The sequence below is a fragment of the Dendrobium catenatum genome, unplaced genomic scaffold (assembly GCF_001605985.2).
Source record: "Dendrobium catenatum unplaced genomic scaffold, ASM160598v2 fragScaff_scaffold_665, whole genome shotgun sequence".
Lineage (NCBI taxonomy): Eukaryota > Viridiplantae > Streptophyta > Magnoliopsida > Asparagales > Orchidaceae > Dendrobium > Dendrobium catenatum.
Window position 1 is genome coordinate 285,144 of NW_021319127.1, and position 23,286 is coordinate 308,429.

Here is a 23,286-nt window from a genome sequence, read left to right on the forward strand (position 1 = left end):
TTAATTTAAAGTTAATTAAATTTTGAAAAAAAAAAAAATCATCGAGGTAGAGCTCAGGCCATACAATAAATAAATAAAAGGAGATGCATCACTCTTGTTATGATATATTTTATCCTAATGAGAATTGTCAAAAAATAAAAATAAGAAATAATTTACTGTTTGTGTTACCATTTCCTTGAAACGGTTGGATGTCAGCCACTCAGCAATTAATGCATTCCACGAAATTTTTACAATTTCAACCCTTCTTTCTTCTTAAAATAGATTGAAGCAACTTTTGTCAAGTCTCGCCTGCAATTTCAAGCTATTGAAATCACTGTACGTAGTTAAAAGGCTTAGTTCACTTCCCCCGCCATTGTTGACGAACTCAACCTTGACTTCGTCATCCACGCCGGCTCCCCATTCTCAGCCGTCCGCTTCCATCATCAACGGTTTCTGATCCAAGCCCGAAAGGTCAACGTACTTTTTTATGTTCAAACTCTTCAACTCTTCCCACATATCCACTATATATACCCCTTCAAGCACTCAGATTTCTCTCACAGCTACTTCATCCATTCTTCTTACATCTTGAATCGTTTCTCTACACTTAAATTAATCTAATGGCTTCTCAGGCAATAGACAGCCACCGAGAGGGCGCTGAGGTGTTCCACGGCGATGAAATCTGCAGGAAGAAGTCGATCGAACTGCTCGAAGAGCTCTGCCTTCCTAAGGGTCTCTTTCCCTTGGAAGACATCGAGGAATTCGGCTATAACCGTGCTTCTGGCTTCATATGGCTGATCCAGAAGAAGAAGAAGGATCATGTGTTCAAGCAGATCAAGAGAGCCGTGTCTTATGCTCCGGAGGTGACTGCCTTTGTTGAGAAGTATAAGCTGAAGAAGATGACCGGTGTTAAGACAAAGGAGCTCTTGCTATGGCTCTCTGTTGTGGAAGTCTATCTTGAGAATCCCACATCCGAGAAGCTCACCTTCAAAACTGGCACAGGACTCTCTGATAGCTTCATTGCTTCTGCTTTTGAGCTCTAAGTGCTATCTATGTAAGAGAAGACGAGTCATTACTGCTTTAAATTATGTTATGAGCTGTGGCATTTCATAGCCTTTAATCGTTTTTTTTTTTTTGGTTGTGATGCTCTGTATCTGGTTTATATGATTGTAACTTTGTGCTTCTTAATGATATATTATCTTCCTCGCTAATCTGGCATCGTATTATGGAAAGCAAAGCAAGCTTCTCGGAACTGAGCCCCTCCAGCAAATATATAGTTGATGAATTGGACGAAGCAATTATATAAGAAGAATGTTTGATCTAAAATGGGGAAAAGATAGAGAACATAAAATTTTGACTTGAGTGATTTCCTTCCTGTAGCCAAACAGCTTCTGAAGATCTCTTTCACTGTCTATTTAGCTAAACTAAACGAAAAGTTTAACGATCTAAATCTTAAACGAATTTAGTTGTCGTGTTGATCAAAAGGAATAGTTGGCATAAGCTTGTAAAACTTAGACTTCGTTTGGAATGGCTTTATTACTGTTTCTTGGAGTAGTTTTTTTATTATAAAAAATTATTTTTTACACTAGAAAGCTCCTTTAAGAACCAGTAAAAAAGCCGTTCAAAACAAAGTCTTATTGGTAAAGACCTAGGCTTCGTTTGGGACGGCTTTTTCATTGCTTTTCAAAACGGAGTTTTAATTCAAAAATAAAAAAATTTGTACTAAAACTCCGTTTTAGAAAGCAATAAAAAAGTTGTCCCAAACAAAGCCTTAGGCTTTCTTTCGGCTTCTTAAAGCAGCTTTTAAGTACATAAATTAAAATTTTTATATTAAAAGGATGCTTTAAGAAGCAGTAAGAAAGCCATACCAAACAAAGCCTTATTGGTAAAGACTTAGGCTTCGATTGTGACGGCTTTCTTATGGCTTCTTAAAGCACCTTTTAAGTATATAAATTAAAATTTTTATATTATAAGACTGCTTTAAGAAGCAGTAAAAAAACCGTCCCAAAGGAAGCCTTTAGACGGCTTTCTTAGTTCTTCTTAAAGCAATGTCTAAATTTTTTGTGCTAGTAAGCTGCTTTAAAAAGCGATTAGAAAAATGTCTTAAATAAAGCCTTAAAGTTTATTCTTTAATAAGGTTGCTTAAGTCTTAATTAGCTAGATTAGCAATAATTACGATCTTATTAGTCAAATTTTTGATTAAGTGAATAGCTGAACATGAAAGTCTTCTATGCTTCTGCTTCTCTCCCTAATAAATATTTAGGTTTGACAATTTGTCCAATCTATGTTATTTGATTTAGATTAGATTTGAAAAATCAAAACAAATCAAAGCGTCCAAAATCCAAACTCCTCTCTGTCCTCAATTAAACCAAATACTTATATTTGATTGTGCATAAATTGCATATTATTTTGGGAAAAAATAATTGTAATAAGAACATAGACTACACCATTTTCTTCTTTTTTTTAAAGAAAAAACCAAAAAATTTCAACTCCAATCTTATTTTGTTTTAATACAATATGTTCTCTACATGAATGATAATGTATTGAATAGCTATGTTTATTTGTTGCAGACCAAGCCAAAATTCATGACTGTTTAGCCTTTCTCATTATGATCATGAGACAAATTCAAAGAATTGACTAAATTCTTTAATTGTTGCAAACCGAGCAAGTAATGAAAGAACCTTTTTATTGGCCTTGTTAAGTGATATCTAAAAGACAATTCTTGTATATCTAGCATTTATTATTAGAATTGGGCATTGAAATTGCCAAGGGGCTATTGGACTTAGGACTGCAAATGAATGGAGTGTTTGACCAGCTAAATGAACGAATTCGAACACTTTTGATAAGTACTCAATACCTTAATAAATGAGCTTGAATAACGTGTCGTTCGGCTTGTTTATGTTCATCAAGAAGCTCGATTATGACACGTATTCAGTTTGATTTGTCTTAAAATAAATAAATAGTTTTAAAATAAATACTATTAAATTAATTTAACAAATTTAAACATTATTAAATTATTTTAACTAATTTAAACATTATTAAAATAAATAAATAGTTTTAAAATAAACATTATTAACGAAAAAAAAAGAACTTGTTTGAACGAAATGTGCCGATTAATGAGCTTGAACTCGAATAAAGCCTAAATTATAAAGCTTCAATATGAACACCATCTGAGCTCGAACATGGGTTATTTAAACAAGCTTGAGCTCAAATATACATCGAAAAAGTTCGTTTCTTATCGAGTCGAGCTCGAACAAGGCCTTGTAGACGAGTTCGAGCTCGAACATGATGAAGATCAGCTCAGCTCTTTTTGTTTGCAGCCCTAACTAGACTCTTATCTCATGTTGAGTGTTAGTAAATTGCCTTTTAAGTCAGGAGAAGATGGATGCTTAGACAAAGGCAAGAGAGCCACCATAGTGGTGTCTCTTTAAAAGTTGTGAAGATCAGATAATATTTCACCATGCCACTCATAACAAGACCAAATATTGTCAACTCAACGCAAGTGATATGGATTTGCACGATTTAATCTCCCTTATAACGTGTTAACAAAATAATACACACACAAACATCATCTTTGTCTCACTACATGCGGTCGGCGACATGAATCATTTTTCTTCATTGTGTCCTATTAAGAGTCAAATTCTTATATAAGAGATAGAATTTATAATAAACTTGATTCAACATCTTTAAATAGAGAATATTGAGTCAAACCTGTCGGATTCAAATTTTTTCATGAATGATTCCTGACCTTACTAGTAAGCAAACTAAAGAAACTGGAGCCTTTAGTCGGAACGAAAGGACAAAAGAAGGCTTATGAAGATCTTTAAAGAGTGTGAAGAGGTAAATGTTCTATTAACTTAAAAAGGTTTAAAAGATGTACCAAGAAATCCAAAATGTGCTTTTTCTCACTTAAATTATAAGGGTCTAGGAGTTACAGGGTAGGATACACCACAAAAGATAAAAAGTATAATAATAAATGCGACCCTTTACGATCTGCTCTGGAGATGCATCTTGGTCAAATAGACACTTATCATGATGTTACTTCATTGACCCAGCTTTTCAGGCTTGAGGAGAGTTCCCTTATATTGAGTATTCGTGGGTGAGTCATCGAAGGTGAGTCTTATATGGATTGAGCTAGAAAGACTATTGTTAACGAGTTTTTTGATTGGTCATCGGCTTCCTGGATGAGGTTCTTGGGTTGTATTGGTGTATTGGCATGAAAGGCGAGTCCATGTTAATTGTGGGGGTAGCGAGTATCATGCTTGAATTGATAGAGTAAGAGGAAGCATATTTGTATCATCCTTGGGCTGATCTTTCCCAGTGGCTGGATTGTTAAATTTCATTGATGGCTCATTGATTGAGCTGACAACCAGTCGCTTTCAGAGTGTGCCTCCTACATAAGGGCAAGTTCACTAAGTTTGAGTAGTCCTATGTGACCCTTTGAAATTTCCCTTAAAGGCCATCTTCTCGGGTTTCTTTGCCGAGTTGCGTCGAATCCTTTAGCCATCATGGTTGAAGGTGATCATTCTTGGACAATTCTTTATGCTAGCATTTATTGAGTCAGGGTTCTTTCATTGAAACATATTAAATATATGTGAGACATCTGAGAAGATATGAACAAGTATATAAACCTAAAAATATATGAGGATCAAGAAAAACATTACAAAATTAGCTACAAAGTTGAATTGCATAAAAAATGCATAAGGTGAAGTTAATGTAACTAGTTGTATATCGTACAACTTAGACATGTAATCATTTGTTATTCGTATATGATCAATTCTAGGTTTTGGGAGATACATTTTTATTAATTTTGAAATGTAAATAATTTAAATTATATCATAATTAATAACATTTTAAATCTAAGTCACATTCGAATTATGACTTGATTAATCTGATCTATATGAATATGAATTCACACTCTTAATTTTGAAAAGTACCATTTAAGATTTTTTAATGCTCTTTCTTATAAACAATGATAAGCTCCAAAATAATTTATATATGTTGCGTCATGGAACATTCGGGGAAATAATGTCTTACCTTTGAATGAAGATGTAGCACACATACTTATAAAGAGAGGGGGGTACGAGAGTTATAAGAGACACCATAATTTTTACATGAAAAATCCAAAAAGAGAGAAAAATCATGGGGTCTGGCCAAGTTGTAATGAATATACTAGTGCTTGTTATTGATTACAAATTATGCCCTTCCTCGGGGAAGGAGTTGACTCAATGTAGAAAATATAGTGCACATTACATTGTTGGGGTTCAATGAATCCAATGCTATGAGAGTTATTTTCGATAGAATGTTGGTATGTTCGTTGAGTTGGTAGAGCTATAGTCTAATTACGAAGGTCAAAGGTACCATAGTTGGACAAATGAGTCAAAGGAATCGTAGTCGGTAAGTGACGTAGGTCAAAGGGACTACAGTCGGTGGGCGACAGAGGTTAGCGGGCTCGTAGCTGGTGGACGACGGAGGTCAGAGGGATTGTAGTTGGCGGACAATAGAGGTCGGAGCAGGGACCATAGTCTATGTGCGATGGTGGTTGGAGGTAACATAGTTGGTAGGCGATAGAGGTCGAATGGATTGTAGTTGGCTGGCGACAGAGGTCACATGGAACATAGTTGATGGACGATGTAGGTTGCAAGGACCGTAGTCAGCGAGCGACATAGGCCACAGGGCTCGTAATTAGTGGGCAACAGTGGTCGAGGAGATCATTGTTAACTGGCGATGGGAGATTCGAGGGACCATAGTTGATGGGCAACAGAGGTCGAAAGGACTATAGTCGACGGGCGATGATGGTTTGAGGGAACATAGTCGGTATGTGACAAAGGTCCGATGGACTATAGTCGATGGACAATAGAGGTCGCATGGACCGTAGTTAGCGGGCAACATAGGCTACAAGGATTGTAGTTAGCAAGCAACGTAGGCTGCAAGGGCCATAGTTGGTAGGCGGCGGAGGTCAGAGGGATTGCAGTTGGAGGGAGATGGAGATTGGAGGGATCGTTGTCGATGGGTAGAGGTCGGAGGGACCGTAGTCGATAGAAGATAGGTCGGAGGGGCCGTAGTCGGTAGGCGATGGAGGTCGGCAGTACAACATTTTGTGGGCCATGTTTGTTATAGTGGTCTGAGGGATTGTAGTCGTCAGGCATTAGTGATCAGAGGGACCATAATTAATGGGCAATGAGGCCAGCGGACGACAGAGGTCGCACGAATTGTAGTTAGTGGGCGATGGTGGTCGAAGTGGTGTGTCGATGGCATCCGGGCGGAGATCCGATGACATTCGATGGTAGGGCGGAGGTCCGACGATGAAGTTCTAGCAGTTATCGATGGAAGTTCACTAGCGGTGGTGTTTGGTTATAACTATCCAATCTTCAGCCAAAAGGTGTAAGCCCCCAAAGGTCCAAGCCCCCTTTCATGTGGGAAGATTGGGCCTATTTATTGATTTTGAGAGTGACATGCCCCATAAATATGAAGAAGATATATGATAAATTTTGAGTGATCAATGGGACGACATATACTGATTCCCTTTATTATGAAGTATTTATTCTTCATTTAAGTGCTTTAATGATGTAAAAATTAAAAGATTTTAGGCTTGTTGGATTCGTCTAGTCAAGTTGCTCGATTCGACAATAAGCATGCTATATTTTTGTGTATAATTTGATCATCTAATTTATGTTTTGAATCTTCCAAATGTGCTTCGGCCCCCCGATTTGGACCTATTAGGCTCGTATTCGATTAATTTTGGTATCATTGGGTTTACCTCACTAATTCGTTCAACTTAACTACAAATTTGTTGAGATTAGAATTTAGATGATCATAAATTTAATCTTGAACATAGCTCACCTTGACCTGTTGGTTGAGAGCTTAGACTTCCAACTAAGAGTTATTGGGTTCGAGTCTTTGTATATGTGTTGTGTGTGTGAGTTTGACTAAATGGCCTAAATGTTCCCAATATATATATTTTTGAAAGTTATATACCTCAAGATTCGTACTTGGTCAAGGAAATTGTCGATAGTCTTATCTATCTACTTCTCAAAGGAAAAACAATGTATGCGCTTATTCAATAGTCTCTGCCGTGTCACTCGGCAAGAAAATTTCGTTATATTTGACTTAGCAGATAATAATCAGTCAAGTTAAGTTTCTGAAGACATAATCCAAATCCACCCGCCATTGTTGAATATCTCAATCTCGATTTAATCCTTCATGTTGACTTCTCCATCCCATCCTTCTGTTTCCATCATCAATGCCCCTAAAATAAGCCAAAAGGTCAAACTCTTTAGCTTTTTCCATACCACTATTTATACCCCTTCAAGAACTCAGATTTCTCTCACAGCTACTTCATCCATTCTTCTTACATCTTGAATAGTTTCTAAACTCTTAATTAAGATAATGGCTTCTCAGGTAATAGACAGCCACCGGGAGGGCGCTGAGGTCTTTCAGGGCGATGCAATCTGCAGGAAGAAGTCCATTGAATTGCTCGAAGAGCTCTGCCTTCCAAAGGGTCTTTTTCCCTTGGAAGACATTGAGGAATTCGGCTATAACCGTACTTCTGGCTTCATATGGCTGATTCAGAAGAAAAAGAAGGATCATGTCTTCAAGCAGATCAAGAGAGCTGTGTCTTATGCTCCAGAGGTGACTGCCTTTGTTGAGAAGTACAAGCTAAAGAAGATGACCGGTGTTAAGACAAAGGAGCTCTTACTATGGCTCTCTGTTGTGGAAGTCTATTTAGAGAATCCAACATCTGAGAAACTCACCTTCAAAACTGGCACAGGACTCTCTGATAGCTTCATTGCTTCAGCTTTTGAGCTGTAGAGATGTCTATCTCTATAAGAGAAGTTATTAATATGATGCTCTGTATCTGTTATCAATGATTGTCGCTTTCTACTTCTTAATAAAAAATTATTTTGCTTTCTAATATGGCGTCGAATTCTAAAGCCCCTCCAGCAAATAAGAAAATTTGAGAAAGCAATTATATAAGAAGAAGATTTGAAGTAAAATGGGGGGAAAACAGAGAACTCAAGACCTATTTCATTGTTTATTTAGTTAAACTAAACGAAAAAAACTTAAGGATCTTAGTTTTCTGATTGACCAAAGAAAGGCGAGTTGACATAAGTTCATATAAAACTTTTTTTATGAGGATTTCTAAGTTTAAGTTTTGATAAGCTTGCTTAAGACTTTGTTTGAGAAGATTTTTTTTACTGTTTTCTAGACAGTATTTTATTAAAAAAAAAATTTTTGAACAAGAAATTTTTTTACTAAAGAGCTAGTTTAGAAAGCTTGAAGAAAGCCGTCTCAAACAAAATCTGAGCCAATTAATAAGATTAATGATAATTATAAGGTTGATAGTCAAATTATTGGCAAAATAAATAGCTGAATATGAAATTCTTCTAAGCTTATGGTTCTCTCTCATAAATAGGCTTGGCTTTTTGTCCAATTTATGTTATGTGATTTAAGCTTCGTTTGGGATAACTTATGGCTATCATATTTTTGCTGCTTTCGAGATATTTTTATATTAAGAAACTGTTGTTTATAACAATAATAAAATTATCACATAATGATGCCTTAGATTAGAATATCAAATATCAAATAGACCATTGTAATTTCCAAAAAAAAAAAAAAGACCATTGTAAGCCTATGGTGCCCAATCTTCCATCCTTCATGATTGGCAGCATCATTATCTCCTTTTTGAAATATCTTAAAAAATTAATCTAATGTTTTATAATCTTTATTCGTCTCAACAAATTATTTTCTTTTTATTTTTGCTAATCTATTTAATTTTGATCTAATTTGAGCATAAATTAATATTTTCTAGATACAAAAATATACCTAGGGAAAATATATTAAACAAAAATTTCAACTCTATTCTTGATACATCATTCAAAAAATTATCTTGATCGGGCACGAATCTTGATACAAAATTGGGTTGTAAACTTTTAAAATTAATTCAGAGACCATCTCAATTCCGATTTCAGCAAACTTATAGTCAAACTGAGCGTCTCGGAAATACGAACCCAACGACACCAAGTTCGACCCAATCCGAGCCCAAATGGGTCCAAATCAGACCCGAAACGTTGTTGGAAGGTTCAAACCACAATTTGAGTTACCAAATGGACTCCGATTTTGACGAGCTTATACTCGAATCGAACGGCTCGACGAGACGAATCCAACGAGCCCAAGATCACTGAATTCCGACATCACTAAGGCCCTCAAATGACCAACGAACGGTGCTTGATCGTAGGATTCAATATCGACCGTCCATTCAACCACTCCCTATTCGCCCCTGATCTCACGCCTATTTACGGGCCATGCCACTCCAGAAAAACTATAAATAGAGCCCTCATTCTTCACAATAGAGAATCCAAGCAAGAGAGAGAAGAAGACAAGAGAAGGAAGAAGCTCCTCCTCGACAGCCGCCGGACCACCGCCGGACCACCGCAAGAGCACCGCCGGACAACCGTAGGAGCACCGCCGGACCACCGTAGGAGCACCGCCGGACCACCGCAGGAGCACCGCCGGACCACCACAGGAATCTCGCCGGACCACCGCCTTAAGGCCCGATATTCAGACCCGACGTCCTGCTTAAGGCCCGACATTAAGACCCGACGTCCTGTTAAAACCAGATGTTCTGCTCAAGGCCCGACGTCCTGCTGAAGGCCCGACATCCTGCTCAAGGCCGGATTATCAACACCCGAACTTAAAAGTGACATCAAGCCTAACACCCGATTCCTATCAAATAGTTACTGATCGTAAATCTGATCGCCCTTAGAGGGGATTCAGTTCTTTGTAACTGACTCAAAGTTTATTGGATTTATTTCAACTGAGCTTGGCCCCGTGGTTTTTCCCCTTTTTAAGGGTTTTCCACGTAAAAAATCTTGCTTTCTCTGTGTGTGAGCTAGTTATCCGTACAACGCTAAGACGTAGAATTAAATCTCTATCACCGCATATTTTCTAGCCCGCAACAATTCTTATTTCATTTTAATGCATTAACTTTATGAAGAGCAGGGGCAGAACCCCCTTGAGCTCAGGATAAATTAATGCATTAACTTAATGTATTAACTCCACAAAAGATGGATGTAATAGATCACATGAGCAAATAATTATATTTAATATCTATGTGGCAATAGGCCATTGGTCTCTTTGTATTTCTTTTCCTATACATATAGGACCTGTATTATCTCGGGACAAACATACACTTCATTTCTTTCATCTGTTTGGTGTTATCTTCTTCCAGCTTCTTTCTACTTCATGGAATTCTTCAAAATGATGTTGAGATCAAATGTGCAAATATGATTTCCAATCAAAATCTTCTAGTCTTGTTAATTGTAATAAGGTTATAAGTTCTTTAAATGTGAAACATAAATACAATAAAGAACTAAAATCCTTAGGGCCTATTGAAGGATTTCCTAGGAAAAAGAAAGTTGATTTTAAATTGAGTCATGATGGTGGAGAATCTTCCCCTTTTTCTTTTGCTAAGGGGAATGATGTTTTATTATAGCATGGAGCTCGAGCTATTGGGGGGTTATGAAATCTTAACTAGGATTAGAACAAGCAAGCTACTTATACTTTTGTCATTCAGCATTCTTCAATCGAGATCAGCCAAATCTTTATAACCAACGCATATTTAGTGAAACTTTTTGGCGTAGTTAGACTCGGTGATTTTTTCCTTTCTAATTTTGTCATGTATATAGATGTGTCAAAAAATGATCCGAACCGCTAATCAAACCCGAAAAATTCGAGTTCGAGTTGACCCTTTTAATATACGGGTTGGGTTCCGATTCGGATTTCCGACCCATTTATTGATTGAGTCAAGTTGGAGTTGACCAACCAATCTGATTTTACTCGAAATGACCAATTTAAATTATTTTTATTTATTGGTATGATTGTCCTAATTTTTATTAATTTATCTAAATCAATTGTTGAAAAATTAGAATTTTTTTTAAATCATTCAAAATGGGTTATTGGCTCGGGTCCATATTTTTGACCAATTTATTAAACGGGTCAGATTTGAGTTGATCGAATTCGGATAGGATATGAACCCAACCCGTTGACCCATTTTTATACCCCTAAGGGCTAAGTATATATTCTAATGTCTTTTGAATTCTCATGTGTCACATCTTCTCATAAAATTAAAACATTAAATTATCCTTTTACAATCCTTAATATACTAAAATATAATAAATAGATAATCATGTAATTTTAAATCAATTAAAATTCAAAGAATTATTCAATGAGTTTGAAATCTCCAGCACAATTTGAATGTCAGCATAATTAAACTAACTTATCGCAATTGTCCATAGTCTTCTCTCATTATTTCTGAAGAACTGTAATAAATCATTACAAACGAACTCTCATTAAATTGTGCGAATATGCTATAGAAAACTAGCTTCTCCTTAGAAATTTCCGCGGTGAGAAGAACTCTTTCTTCTACAGTCTCTCAAAGGTTCAAACAGTCAAAGTTTCTGAAGGGACACTCCCACCGCCATTGTTGACAAACCCAACCTGACTTAGTCCTCCTTGTCGACTCCTCAATCCCAGCCGTCCGGTTCCATCCCGAAATAGCAAGAAAGGTCAACGTACTTTTATACGTTCAAACTCTTCAACTCTTCCCACATATCCACTATATATATATACCCCTTCAAGCACTCAGATTTCTCTCACAGCTAGCTCATCCATTCTTCTTAAACCTTGAATAATTTCTGCATTCTTTAGTTAAGCTAATGGCTTCTAAGGCAATAGACAGCCACCGAGAGGGAGCTGAGGTGTTCCACGGCGATGAAATCTGCAGGAAGAAGTCGATCGAATTGCTCGAAGAGCTCTGCCTTCCAAAGGGTCTCTTTCCCTTGGAAGACATTGAGGAATTCGGCTATAACCGTGCTTCTGGCTTCATTTGGCTGATCCAAAAGAAGAAGAAGGATCATGTGTTCAAGCAGATCAAAAGAGCTGTGTCTTATGCTCCAGAAGTGACTGCCTTTGTTGAGAAGTATAAGTTGAAGAAGATGACTGGTGTTAAGACAAAGGAGCTCTTGCTATGGCTCTCTGTTGTGGAAGTCTATCTTGAGAATCCCACATCCGAGAAACTCACCTTCAAAACTGGGACAGGACTCTCTGATAGCTTCATTGCTTCTGCTTTTGAGCTCTAAGAGTAATATATACAAGAGAAGACGAGTCATTAATGCTTTACATTAGTTATGTGTTATGGCATATTTAGTTCTTAAATGTTCCGTATCAGTTATTTTTTATTGTAACTTTATGCTTCATAATGAAAGTATTGCTTTGTTTGCTAATCCTGCATCTAATTCTGGAATGCAAAGCAACCTTCTCGGGACTGAGCCCCTCCAGCAAATATATAGTTGAGGAATTGGAATATGCAATTATATTAAAACAAAAAGAACTTAAAAAAGAAAATTTTGACTGAGTTAATTCCTAACTGGAGCCATACAGCTCCTGACCCTGTAAGGACATGTTTCATTGTCTGTTTAGCTAAACTAAAAGAAAAATTTTACGATTTATTTCTTAAAACAACTTAGTTGTCTTGTTGACAAAAAAGGCAAGGCGACACAAGCTCATAAAACTTGTGGGTACGACGAAGGCATCCGGAGGCCAACCGGAATGCACAATGTCACTCCTTCATTGTGTACCGCGGCTGGTACTGCTTGTTACTGCGGCTCGATACCGTTGATGTGGCTGCAACGTATAGAGCTGCGTTCGGGATCCGTAAAGAATAATTTCTCTTATAAGCTTAATTTAAGTCATGATTAGTAAGATTAATAATATTTATGAGCTATTTAATTGAGGTTAACAGTCGAGTATGACTAAATAAATAGTTGATTATGAAGTTCTTCCATGATTGTGGTTCTCTCACTCATAAATAATAAAACATTAGCCTTTTGATGATTCAGTTAGAAGAGTAAATGTATTAGATTTGGTCTATGTTAAAAAACATAGAGATGGATCTTAAAAGACTTTTGATTAGAAAGTATGAGAAATAAATTTTTTTAATCAGATTTAAATGAGAATTTGACTCTTAATAAAATATAATGAAGAAAAACATTTGATGTAGCCAATCCCATATAGTGGGATAAAGACTTGAGCTCATTATTTGTTGTTAATTTGTTTCCTCATACTATGAGCATGATAATTAAATTCAAGAAAAGGAAGAAGCCATAGTGTAATCCATACATGGAAAGCTAATCCTTTCTCTTTGAAAAGAAAAAGATTGCCACAGACAAAAAAAAAGAGAGAGAGAGATGAAAATCTCTTTACAAAATTGGGGTTGCAAGAACTTGGTTCTAAATAAGGGTGGGAAAAGAACTTGCCAACCCATAAATCTAAATCAAACCAACCATTTCAATTAATTTTATTTTGTTTTTGTTTATCAAAATATCTCTAGAACCAGTTCAAACTAAGTCAGCCCATTTCAAGCTATCTCAAATCAATTCAAGCTAAGTTGATCCATTCAAGCAATGCCAATCCTATTCAAATTTCTTATAAATTTTATGTCAAAGATATCTTGTCCAAGGAAGCAACTTCTTCCAAACAAGTCGGTGACTTCACCGATTAAGTTAGTGACTTATCAAGCCAGTTTGTAGCTTTCTTAACTAAGGATTAAACTTTCATTAAATAATGAATTTTATCCCAAATTTCGGAGCAATGATCTAGAGAAATAACATAGGGTAGAAGATTTGGAGAGATAACCGAGTAAAGGGCAGCGACAAGATGTTGATTAATCTGGAGCCAAGTTTGATAAGAATAAATGTTGGGGGTGATCCGTGAAGTAGGAGGAGGGCAAGAAAAAGAACCGTCCAAAAATCTGTCGAAGCCGTTCGCACGAAAAAATTTGAAAACTTGCGAACGCCATATGGGGTAATTGTCCGAAGTGAGGTTGAGAGAGACAATGTTCTTGATGTTGTTAACTAAGAACTTCAGTTGAGGGGGTATGGGGAATGTCCGGCATAGAGCTGGAGGATTGGTGGATGTTGGGGGCAACAGTGGCAAGAGAAGTTGAGGACAACTCCATGAGGTGAAGAAATTATTGAAGAAAAAGAAGTATCGCCAGGATTTCTTACTAGCGAGAACAAGATGAGAGTAGGGCTATTAATATTTGACACGACACAAAAATCTGATTCAGACCCGACCCGGAAAATCCGGGTTGGACACAAACCGATTTCAAAACGGGTCGGGTTTGAGTTCCAGGATTCGACCCGTTTGAAAAAATGGGTCGGGTTCGGGTTGACCCAGCGGGTTGCCGGGTCAACCCGAAAACCCGTTTAATTTAAAAAATTTGGATTCCCGCCCGTTGCCCGCTGCCCCCGCCCGCGCTGCCCGCTGCCCCTGCCCGTGCCACGTGCTACTGCCCTGCGTCCAAAACTGAGGAAATCTTCAACAGAAATTTCTGAATTTTTTTTTAACATATTTTAGACACATCGTGCTCTTTTCATTCATATCATATCACATAAATTATATGTAAAAATATATAAAATTTTTAAAAAAAAAAAACATGATTTATTATTACTAAAAATGATGAAATTAATGAATATAATACCTATGACATACGGCATAGCTTTCCATCCTCTGTACACCACAGGCTCATCTTCCCCTCCATCATTCTCTCCTTCCATTGCTACAAACTTCTCAGGATTAGCTCTGTTCTCTCTCTTCTCTGCCATTTCTAGCTTTGAAGCCATACCTCGAGAGAGAGGGACAAAAGAGGAACAACAGAACAAAGAAAAATGGAAGACGTGGAGCGACGTAGATGACTAAGATACTAAGATATTGCTAGAAGGAAAAACAGAACAAAGAAAAATGGAAGAAGATAAACCAAAATTAAAGCTTCTGTTCTGTATAGGTTTCACGCTCAGAGGAAATAAAAACTAAGAGGAAATAACTGCTTTGCTTCTTCACATAAAAACGAAAACATAGGCAAGCCGGTTTTAAAACTGTATGAATTTAAACGAAGCATTGCGTCACTTGGTTTGAAAAATTCCAACAGATATATCTAGCTGGCTGACTCTATGTGAATGACGCACCTCTTAGTCGGTCATGTTTTGGCCGACTCACCGAGCAAAATGGGCGGTTCGATCCAAGGCATCTTCACGAATTTTGAAGTACGAATTTGGACTCTTGGTTATCTAAGGGTGTCAATTCGGGTCGACGGGTCGGGTTCGTGTCGAACCCGACTTGACCGGGTGTAACGGGTCAACCAGAATCCGACCCGCATGGGTTGCTGGGTTGACCCGACCCAACCCGCGAACCCGTTTAATTCAAAAATTGGGCGATGTAAGGCTAGGCAGCATCGGCGGCACGACGGGAGTAGGGTCGACATCGACCTGTTGCTTGCAAACTGCGGAGGTCGTGTTAGAAACAGACGGAGCGACTGGCGGACAAGCTGAGTGACGCGGATGGACGCAACTCGGCGACTAGCGTTTGGTAGAGTGGCGCGGACGCCGCACAGGCGCGGACGCGACTCGATTTGCCTGGACTGGCTGCGTGATGAGTTGACCGCGATGGACAGACGCGACGGATGAGATGGGTTGACAACGATGGACAAACGCGACAGACGCGGGAAAGTCACACGGGAATCGGAAATTCGGAATTACAAAATATAAATGGGTCAATTCGGGTTGACCCGCGGGTTGTCGGGTCAACCCGAACCCGACCCGCTTTTCAAACGGGGGTCAGAAATTTGAACCCTGAACTGATCCGTTTCGCAAACAGGTTGACCAAAACCCAAAAATATTTTCGGGTCGGCTCACAAGTTTTCACCCCTAAGGTTGACCAGCTAAAATAAATATATAATTCAAACTATAGCCCATTATTTATTTATTTATTAAAAAATAATTTTAAAAAGATATAAAAAAAGCATTTTCAAAATAACTCTGATAAATTGAAAGAATATGCTACACAAAAATATCATCCCCTTAGAAATTTCTACAATGAGAAGAATTCTTTCTTCTGAAGTCTCTCGCATTAGTTAAAACAACCAGTCAAAAGTCAAGTTTTTGCAGGCTTAATCCACTTCACCCCGCCATTGTTGACGATCTCAACCTTGACTTAGCCCTCCTTGTCGACTCCTCAATCCCAACCGTCCGCTTCCACCATCAAAGCCCTTGAAAATAAGCCTGAAAGGTCATTGTTTTATATGGTCAAACTCTTGACTCTTTCCATATCAACTATTTATACCCCTTCAAGCACTCAGATTTCTCTCAGAGTTACTTCATCCATTCTTCTTACATCTTGAATAGTTTCTCTACTCTTAAATTAAGCTAATGGCTTCTCAGGCAATAGCAAGCCACCGAGAGGGAGCTGAGGCGTTCCACGGCGATGAAATCTGCAAGAAGAAGTCGATCGAACTGCTCGAAGAGCTCTGCCTTCCAAAGGGTCTCTTTCCCTTGGAAGACATCGAGGAATTCGGCTACAACCGTGCTTCTGGCTTCATATGGCTGATCCAAAAGAAGAAGAAGGAACATGTGTTCAAGCAGATCAAGAGAGCCGTGTCTTATGCTTCGGAGGTGACTGCCTTTGTTGAGAAGTATAAGCTGAAGAAGATGACTGGTGTTAAGACAAAGGAGCTCTTACTATGGCTCTCTGTTGTGGAAGTCTATTTTGAGAATCCAACATCTGAGAAACTCACCTTCAAAACTGGCACAGGACTCTCTGATAGCTTCATAGCTTCTGCTTTTGACCTGTAGAGATATCTATCGATATAAGAGAAGAGAAGACAACAAGATCAAATAATTTGAGGATTTAATTCATGATTGCAATCTTTTCATGTATGTTTTATATGCAATTACATTGTCTTCTATTGTTTTTTCTTCTTTATGTGATGATGCATTTAGTATTTACATGCGTTACTGTATTTGTGGTTGTTAATGAAATCTTCGCTGCTTAATCTGAGCAGAAATCCTACAAGGAATAGCTTTTAAAATTTTCCATAAGTTAGGAGTCAAATATAATTCTGTATTTTTTATTTTAACAGTCATCCATGCCTAATTTTTATGTATATTTTAGCAACATTTTAGGCTACATGCCGTGTGTAATCAAAGGTATTTTATTATTCCTTAAATAATTTTTTCTATAGTACACAAAAACCATATATAAATGGAGTTATAAGGTTATTTTTGGGGAAGGACCAATGGATCATGTTATTCTGATAATTTTTTACAATAAATTACTTAATGGATCTCTCACTTTAAGTTCATTTCTCTTCCGGGAGAAATTCTAAGATGGATGACCTCCTTGGAAGTTACACTAAAATGATGAAACTGTGAGGCCATTAGGCTAAAGAGGGTAATATATCGATAGTTAAGAGTTTGAGTTGTTATATGTTAGATGATTATCTTATAAGAGTCATCACTCCTGCCCGTCGGCATATCTTATTATCCTATTGTAACTCCTTATATTATATATTTTATCTATTATCTTATATTGGGATCACACCACAACTCATAATTAAAAAAAAAAAGTCTATTGAACCACCCTCGTACAACTGATATCCTACTCTAACCAATCTGACTTATTTTAGAACTAATCAGCCAATATTCTTATAATGCTACATTTATTTTATATTAGTTTTACTATTTTTTTATGCAAATTCAATATCATGTATGAATTGCATTTAATCAATGAAATATAAAAGAAATTATACACTATTTAATTATTTTAGAAAATCATAACTATCAATTTATCCAATGAGATTCAATAGTATTATAGTTAAAATACTCATAAGAATTATATATATCATATACAAAAAATTACATGGTGAAAGTTTGATAAATTAGAAGAAAATATTTTTTTTTTTATTGATTTGGAGGAGATAAAATTTATCAAGCACCAAAACCACTGAAAATAAAGGTACGATTTGGATTACCTAACATGATTAGAAGAAGTCTCAGAATAGAATCGATGGACAAAAATGACCTGGATAGCCTTGTCTCTCTTTTCTCTCTCTACTTTTTCCCCTCTTCCTCTCCTTCCTCTCCTTCCTCTCCTCCTTTCTTCATTTCCTTACCTTGAAAGCCAAGCAAATAAGGAGGGGAGGAATGGCTAAGTGGAGAATTTGCCCAGTACTCTGAATCCGTTAACACAGTACTGCATACCACTCCTAAAGTTACCGTAAAACAGAGAGCTTAGCATATCAACTATAATTTCCCGATGCCATTGGGCTTGAAAGCACAACGATGCAACACTTTAGCCCATATTTTAAGATTTTTATTTTAAAATATTTTTCATAATTTTAGGTTATTAAAAATAATTGACTCCAATTAAAGATACAAAGAAGGAAGGAGATTGAGAAGAGATGAGAGAGTTTAGAAGTTCGTAGAATCCTAAAGCTCTAATTAACCACCTCTATTATTTGATCCGTCAGACCATCATTATAGGACCTTTATTGTCAAACCATTATTAAACCTACGTGGTCAGACCACTGTCATCTAAATACTATTGTTAGACCACCACCATCTGACCATCATTGTTGGTCCACCCCCACTGAACATCTATACATAACATAATATCACCACCATCTCGCCATCATTATAATACCACCACTATATCGCTCAACTTTGGTCAATTTATCATTATTACCAATTATGGTCTCCTAACCACCATCACCTGACTGGAATCTCCCAAATATTAATATTTGATTATAGTCCTCTAACAATAATAAACTAACTATAATCCTCCAACAGCCACTCTTGTCTACAGACCTTTGATGATAACTATAGTTTGTTTATTTATAATCATTTGACCACAATAAACTGACTATGATCCTCTTACCACCATCTTCCAGCATAATCAGTTGATTATAATCTCCCAATCAACGTAGCTTAATTATGATCCTTCAACCACTATCACACATTATAGTCCTCCAACCACAATTGACCACTATCGCTAGATTACAGTCTATTAATTAATGTCACCCCACTATAATATCTTAACCAATATTACCCAAGTAGGCCAATGCCTATTGATTTTGTTTCATACCATCGTCAATGATGCTGACGCACATTGCCACATGTGAGATTGATACATGTCATCATCGCAAATGTCGACGCCTTCCATCTTTGTCACCGTTGATGTCAATGCATGCCATCACATTTTAGGATAATATAGGCCTAATGGTGTGTTTAAGCATTGGTTGTTCATTTATGGTCCAAAGGGAGTGATTGGGTGGTGGTTATACAATGGATATAAGGAGGTGGCCTAACCATAATGGCCCATCGTTGGTTTAATGATAATGATCAGGCACTGGTCCAGCGGTGGTCTAACGACAACAATCAGGGAGTTGCCTAATGTTGGTGCTCCAATGGAGCTTCAAGATTCTTCAAGTCTCTGAATTCTCTTGAATCTAAAGTTAGGATCATAGCAATCTTTCATGTTGAGAATGTATGTCTATTTATAAATTTTTGATAGAGGCATGCCCCGTAATTATATAGAGACAATTTGGGAATCTCCAATGGACAATATTTATTGATTCCATTGATAGTAAACTATTTTTTAAATATTTAAATGTCTTAATGATTTTAAAACTAACTGATCTTAAGTTCATTTGATTTGCCTTGTTGAGATGCTCAATTTAATGATCATTTTGCATCCAACTGATGTCCCAAATTTTCAATTATGATTTTTTAGTGTTTGATTTGGGATTATTTGTATTCAAATCAAATCACTTTTAGTGTTGATGAGTTTCTCTTGTAGAGATATTTAGTTGAACTATGAATTCGTTAAAATTGAAATTTTGATTGCCTTAAATTTGATTTTTAAGTTTAAACTTTAAATTATACATTGATATTTACCCCCGACCAAAGCCTTTTTTTCTCTCCTAGATGTAGTAGGCGCCTTTCATTTGATAGATAATTGTCATTATTTTCCTTGATATTATTATTGAAAGTTCCTTATGTCATTATCTTTGTTAAATAAAAGTTCAACACTTCTATCAATTGATCTTCCATATTTTTGCAAATATTCAACAATTTCTTAATATTAATCATATATGTCATTAATAAAAACTTCATTTAGATCCTTAGTCATGACAACCGAAATTGTTTAATAAGAATAGTTAAGAAATAAATAACTAAACGATTTTAATCTCTATCATTTTCAAGAAAGAGCACAACTAATTTGGACGGCCGAGGGCCCAAAAACGTTGGGCCCAAGCCCAAATATGACCTCCCTGTTCCGCAATCTACGCGGACAACAGCTGTCGTTTTCATGCTCACCAAATGCCACCTGGCCACATAGTTAGCACGCCACGTGCATAGCGAGTGACGTGTAAGACGGTGGGAGTGGCATTAATTAATCATTATTTGTTCAAATATCGCTTCGTATGACCGCCCTACCGACAAATCCCCGTCCTGTTCTACAAATACATAATAATTCATTATTTTTTATATGACCTTTGAGATCGTGCCAATAGATTATTGTTTTTTTGGGGGAAAATTTTGTCTCATGATCATTGCTTTAAAAATCGGATTGAACGGCCGGTCCGATCGGTTCAATCGTGGATCAGTTTGACGGACGAATCGGTTCAACCTGAAAATCAACTTTGTTTCAAACTGGTCTGTTTTGGGCTAGAACCGTCAATTCAACAAGTGAACCGGCGAACTGGTCCGGATTTTTTAAAATCGATCGGTTAAAAATTTTTAAATATAAGTAATTAAATAAATTATTTAATATTAAATAAATTATAAAATTGTATTATATATTTTATGATTTATTATCATAATTTCTAAGAATAGTTAATTTATATCTTTAATATTATTTAGACTCTTTTATATGTTTAATGTGAACAATTTAACTGTTATTACTTCTTATTTATTTGTTTGATTAAATTTGATCTAATTTGCATTATAAAAAATTAAATTCATAAATAATGATATTTTATATTTAGTTTTTATTTCACTTTTAGATGAGACTACACTAAAAATAATAACATCCAATGAAGAGGACGTAAGAAAGCAATATGCAATTAAAAAAATTTAGGTTTTAATAATTTATATAATAAATTGGATACTAAAAAAAGATATATGTAAAAATTAGTCAAACAAAAAGATAGTAGTAATGATTTAATTCAAATGAAGTGCCTAAAGGATGAAGATAAAAATTTATTTTTATTAGAAGATGATATTTAACAAAGATAGAAGGTAATGTAGGAAAGTCTTTCATCTTAGAGTTGTACATATAACCAACACACAAATCGAGAAATTAGAAACACAATATTTTTTATGAAGAAAACACTGGAAAATGAAAAAAATTATGGGGTCATGCCTAGTTGAAATGATTATACTATTGTTTGAATATATTATAAAGATTGACCCGTCCCTAAACTTGTGGGCGGTCAATTTACAGTTGTCTAGAAAGTGGGTTGAACTTTGTGTTGATGATGGTGAACGGGTAGAAGTTTGACGGTGGTAAAGTAGAAGTCCGACAATTGTCGGGCAGAAGTCTGGGAAGGGTCAATGGAAAGAAGGAAGTCCGGCAACTGTTGGATGTCGGGGAGAAGTCTGGTGACGCTTGGTGGCCAGACCTAAGTTCTACAATGATCGATGGATGGGCGGTGGTCGAGGTGGAGAAATCGCTGGAAAAAGAGCTCTATGTTTATAAGGCCTCGTCGAACTATCCCTATGCATACCAAGAGGAGGATGAATTGGTTGTTTTAAAATTTTCTTTAACAAACACAAAAAAAAAGTATATATATATATTCCAAATAGCTTATACGATATGGATCGTTCAATACGATTAGTTTTGAAAAAAATTACACATCTAATTTTCTCTCCCCTACGCATGTGTACGGTTACTAAGTTTAGCGTTCACCAAATGAGCATCCACCAAATACAAGACTTTCAGTAAAGAAAAGTTAAGTTAAATAAAATTAAAAATTAAAAATCTTAAAGAACTTTAAACTTATTCTACCCATTTTTTAGTTGATTACTTTGCACGATGTTTGGTGGACCCGAAATATTAGTACACGAGAAAAAATAGTTAATAATAATGATAACTGGAGATGACATAGAGACAACCCAATAATATTTGTTAGCATCAAAATTACAAGACCTGGGTCCAGATTTGTAATAATCTCCCTCTTTTTAATGATGACAAATATTGTTGTTTATAATTTCAAATTGAATTTGCTATGTCATATACGTCCTCTTTGTGCTCAGAACAGATTTAGTGTCGTTGGGTTTGTCTTTTTGAGATGTTCAATTTGACCATAAGCTTGTTGAAATTGAAGTTTGGACGACTCCAAATTTAATTTAAGAAGTTTCCAATTCAAATTTACCTCGAGATTCATGGTTGATCAAGATAGTTTTTTGATGATATATCAGAGGTATATTACTAGGCTTTTAAATAAGATTATGAGAATACAATTAACTTTAGTGACTTTAGCATCCTAAATAAAAATAAAAATTTATATTTTTATTGACACATTAATAAAATTAAAGTAGAAAGGCTTTAAAAAAAATGAAGCGTGGAAAAGCTATTACATCTAATGATATTCTAATAGATGTGTGAAAATGCTTAGTAGATGAAGGATTTTTTTTGGCTTACTAAACTTTTTAATATTATTTTTAAAATTTAGAAGATGTTAGATAAGTGGAGAGTGAGTGTGTTAATTTTTATTTTTAAGAATAAATGTGATGCACAAGATTGTAAGAATTATAGAAGAATTAAGTTAATGTGACATACTTTAAAACTATGGGTGAGAGTTATGGAGCATAGGTTACGACGTGATACTAATGTTTCTCAAAATAAATTTAGATTAATACCATGTTGTTTACTGTGGAAGCTATACATTCATTGAGAGGTTTGCTGAAGAAGTATAGAGAGAACAAGGAGGATCTACGTGCATATGATATTTATTGATTTAGAGAAAGCATATGATAAAATTTCAAGAGAAGTGCTACGGAGAATTCTAGAAATGAAAATTGTTAATAATGCTTATATTCAAGTCATTAAGGATATGTATGTGCAAAGCTATTACTTGTGTTCAAACACAAGGTGGTTTGACTAAATATTTTTCTATTTCTGTTGGATTACATCAAGGATCAACCTTAAGCCTATATTTTTTTGACATAAATGTTCTCACTAGACATTGGCAGTAGGTTGCACCCTAGCTTATGATTTTTTTTTTTATGATGTTCTTCTTATTGATAAAACTAGAGAGGAAGTTAAAGGTAAACTTTGAATCATGAAAGTTAACCTTACAGTCTAACGGTTTTCGTTTGAGTTGATTTAAACCGAATATAAAAAGTGTAATTTGAGTAGTAATAGATTTATTCGGAGGATTGTGAAATTTGGGCGATCAAGTTATTAATC

The 23,286-nt window shown here is 36.0% G+C and overlaps 4 protein-coding genes across 4 annotated transcripts; all 4 read left to right on the top strand.

Moving 5' to 3' along the window:
* Window positions 1–515: 515 nt before the first annotated feature.
* LOC110114591 lies at window positions 516–1,187 on the top strand. Its single transcript, XM_020847521.2, has one exon. The coding sequence runs from the start codon at window positions 597–599 to the stop codon at window positions 1,017–1,019; it is 423 nt and encodes a 140-aa protein (XP_020703180.1). The 5' UTR covers window positions 516–596; the 3' UTR covers window positions 1,020–1,187.
* Window positions 1,188–7,290: 6,103 nt separating this feature from the next.
* LOC110114594 lies at window positions 7,291–7,891 on the top strand. The gene has a single exon (XM_020847523.2). The coding sequence runs from the start codon at window positions 7,366–7,368 to the stop codon at window positions 7,786–7,788; it is 423 nt and encodes a 140-aa protein (XP_020703182.1). The 5' UTR covers window positions 7,291–7,365; the 3' UTR covers window positions 7,789–7,891.
* Window positions 7,892–11,624: 3,733 nt separating this feature from the next.
* On the top strand, window positions 11,625–12,260 carry LOC110114592. The gene has a single exon (XM_020847522.2). The coding sequence runs from the start codon at window positions 11,694–11,696 to the stop codon at window positions 12,114–12,116; it is 423 nt and encodes a 140-aa protein (XP_020703181.1). The 5' UTR covers window positions 11,625–11,693; the 3' UTR covers window positions 12,117–12,260.
* Window positions 12,261–16,175: 3,915 nt separating this feature from the next.
* LOC110114595 lies at window positions 16,176–16,878 on the top strand. Its single transcript, XM_020847524.2, has one exon. The coding sequence runs from the start codon at window positions 16,242–16,244 to the stop codon at window positions 16,662–16,664; it is 423 nt and encodes a 140-aa protein (XP_020703183.1). The 5' UTR covers window positions 16,176–16,241; the 3' UTR covers window positions 16,665–16,878.
* Window positions 16,879–23,286: the final 6,408 nt, after the last annotated feature.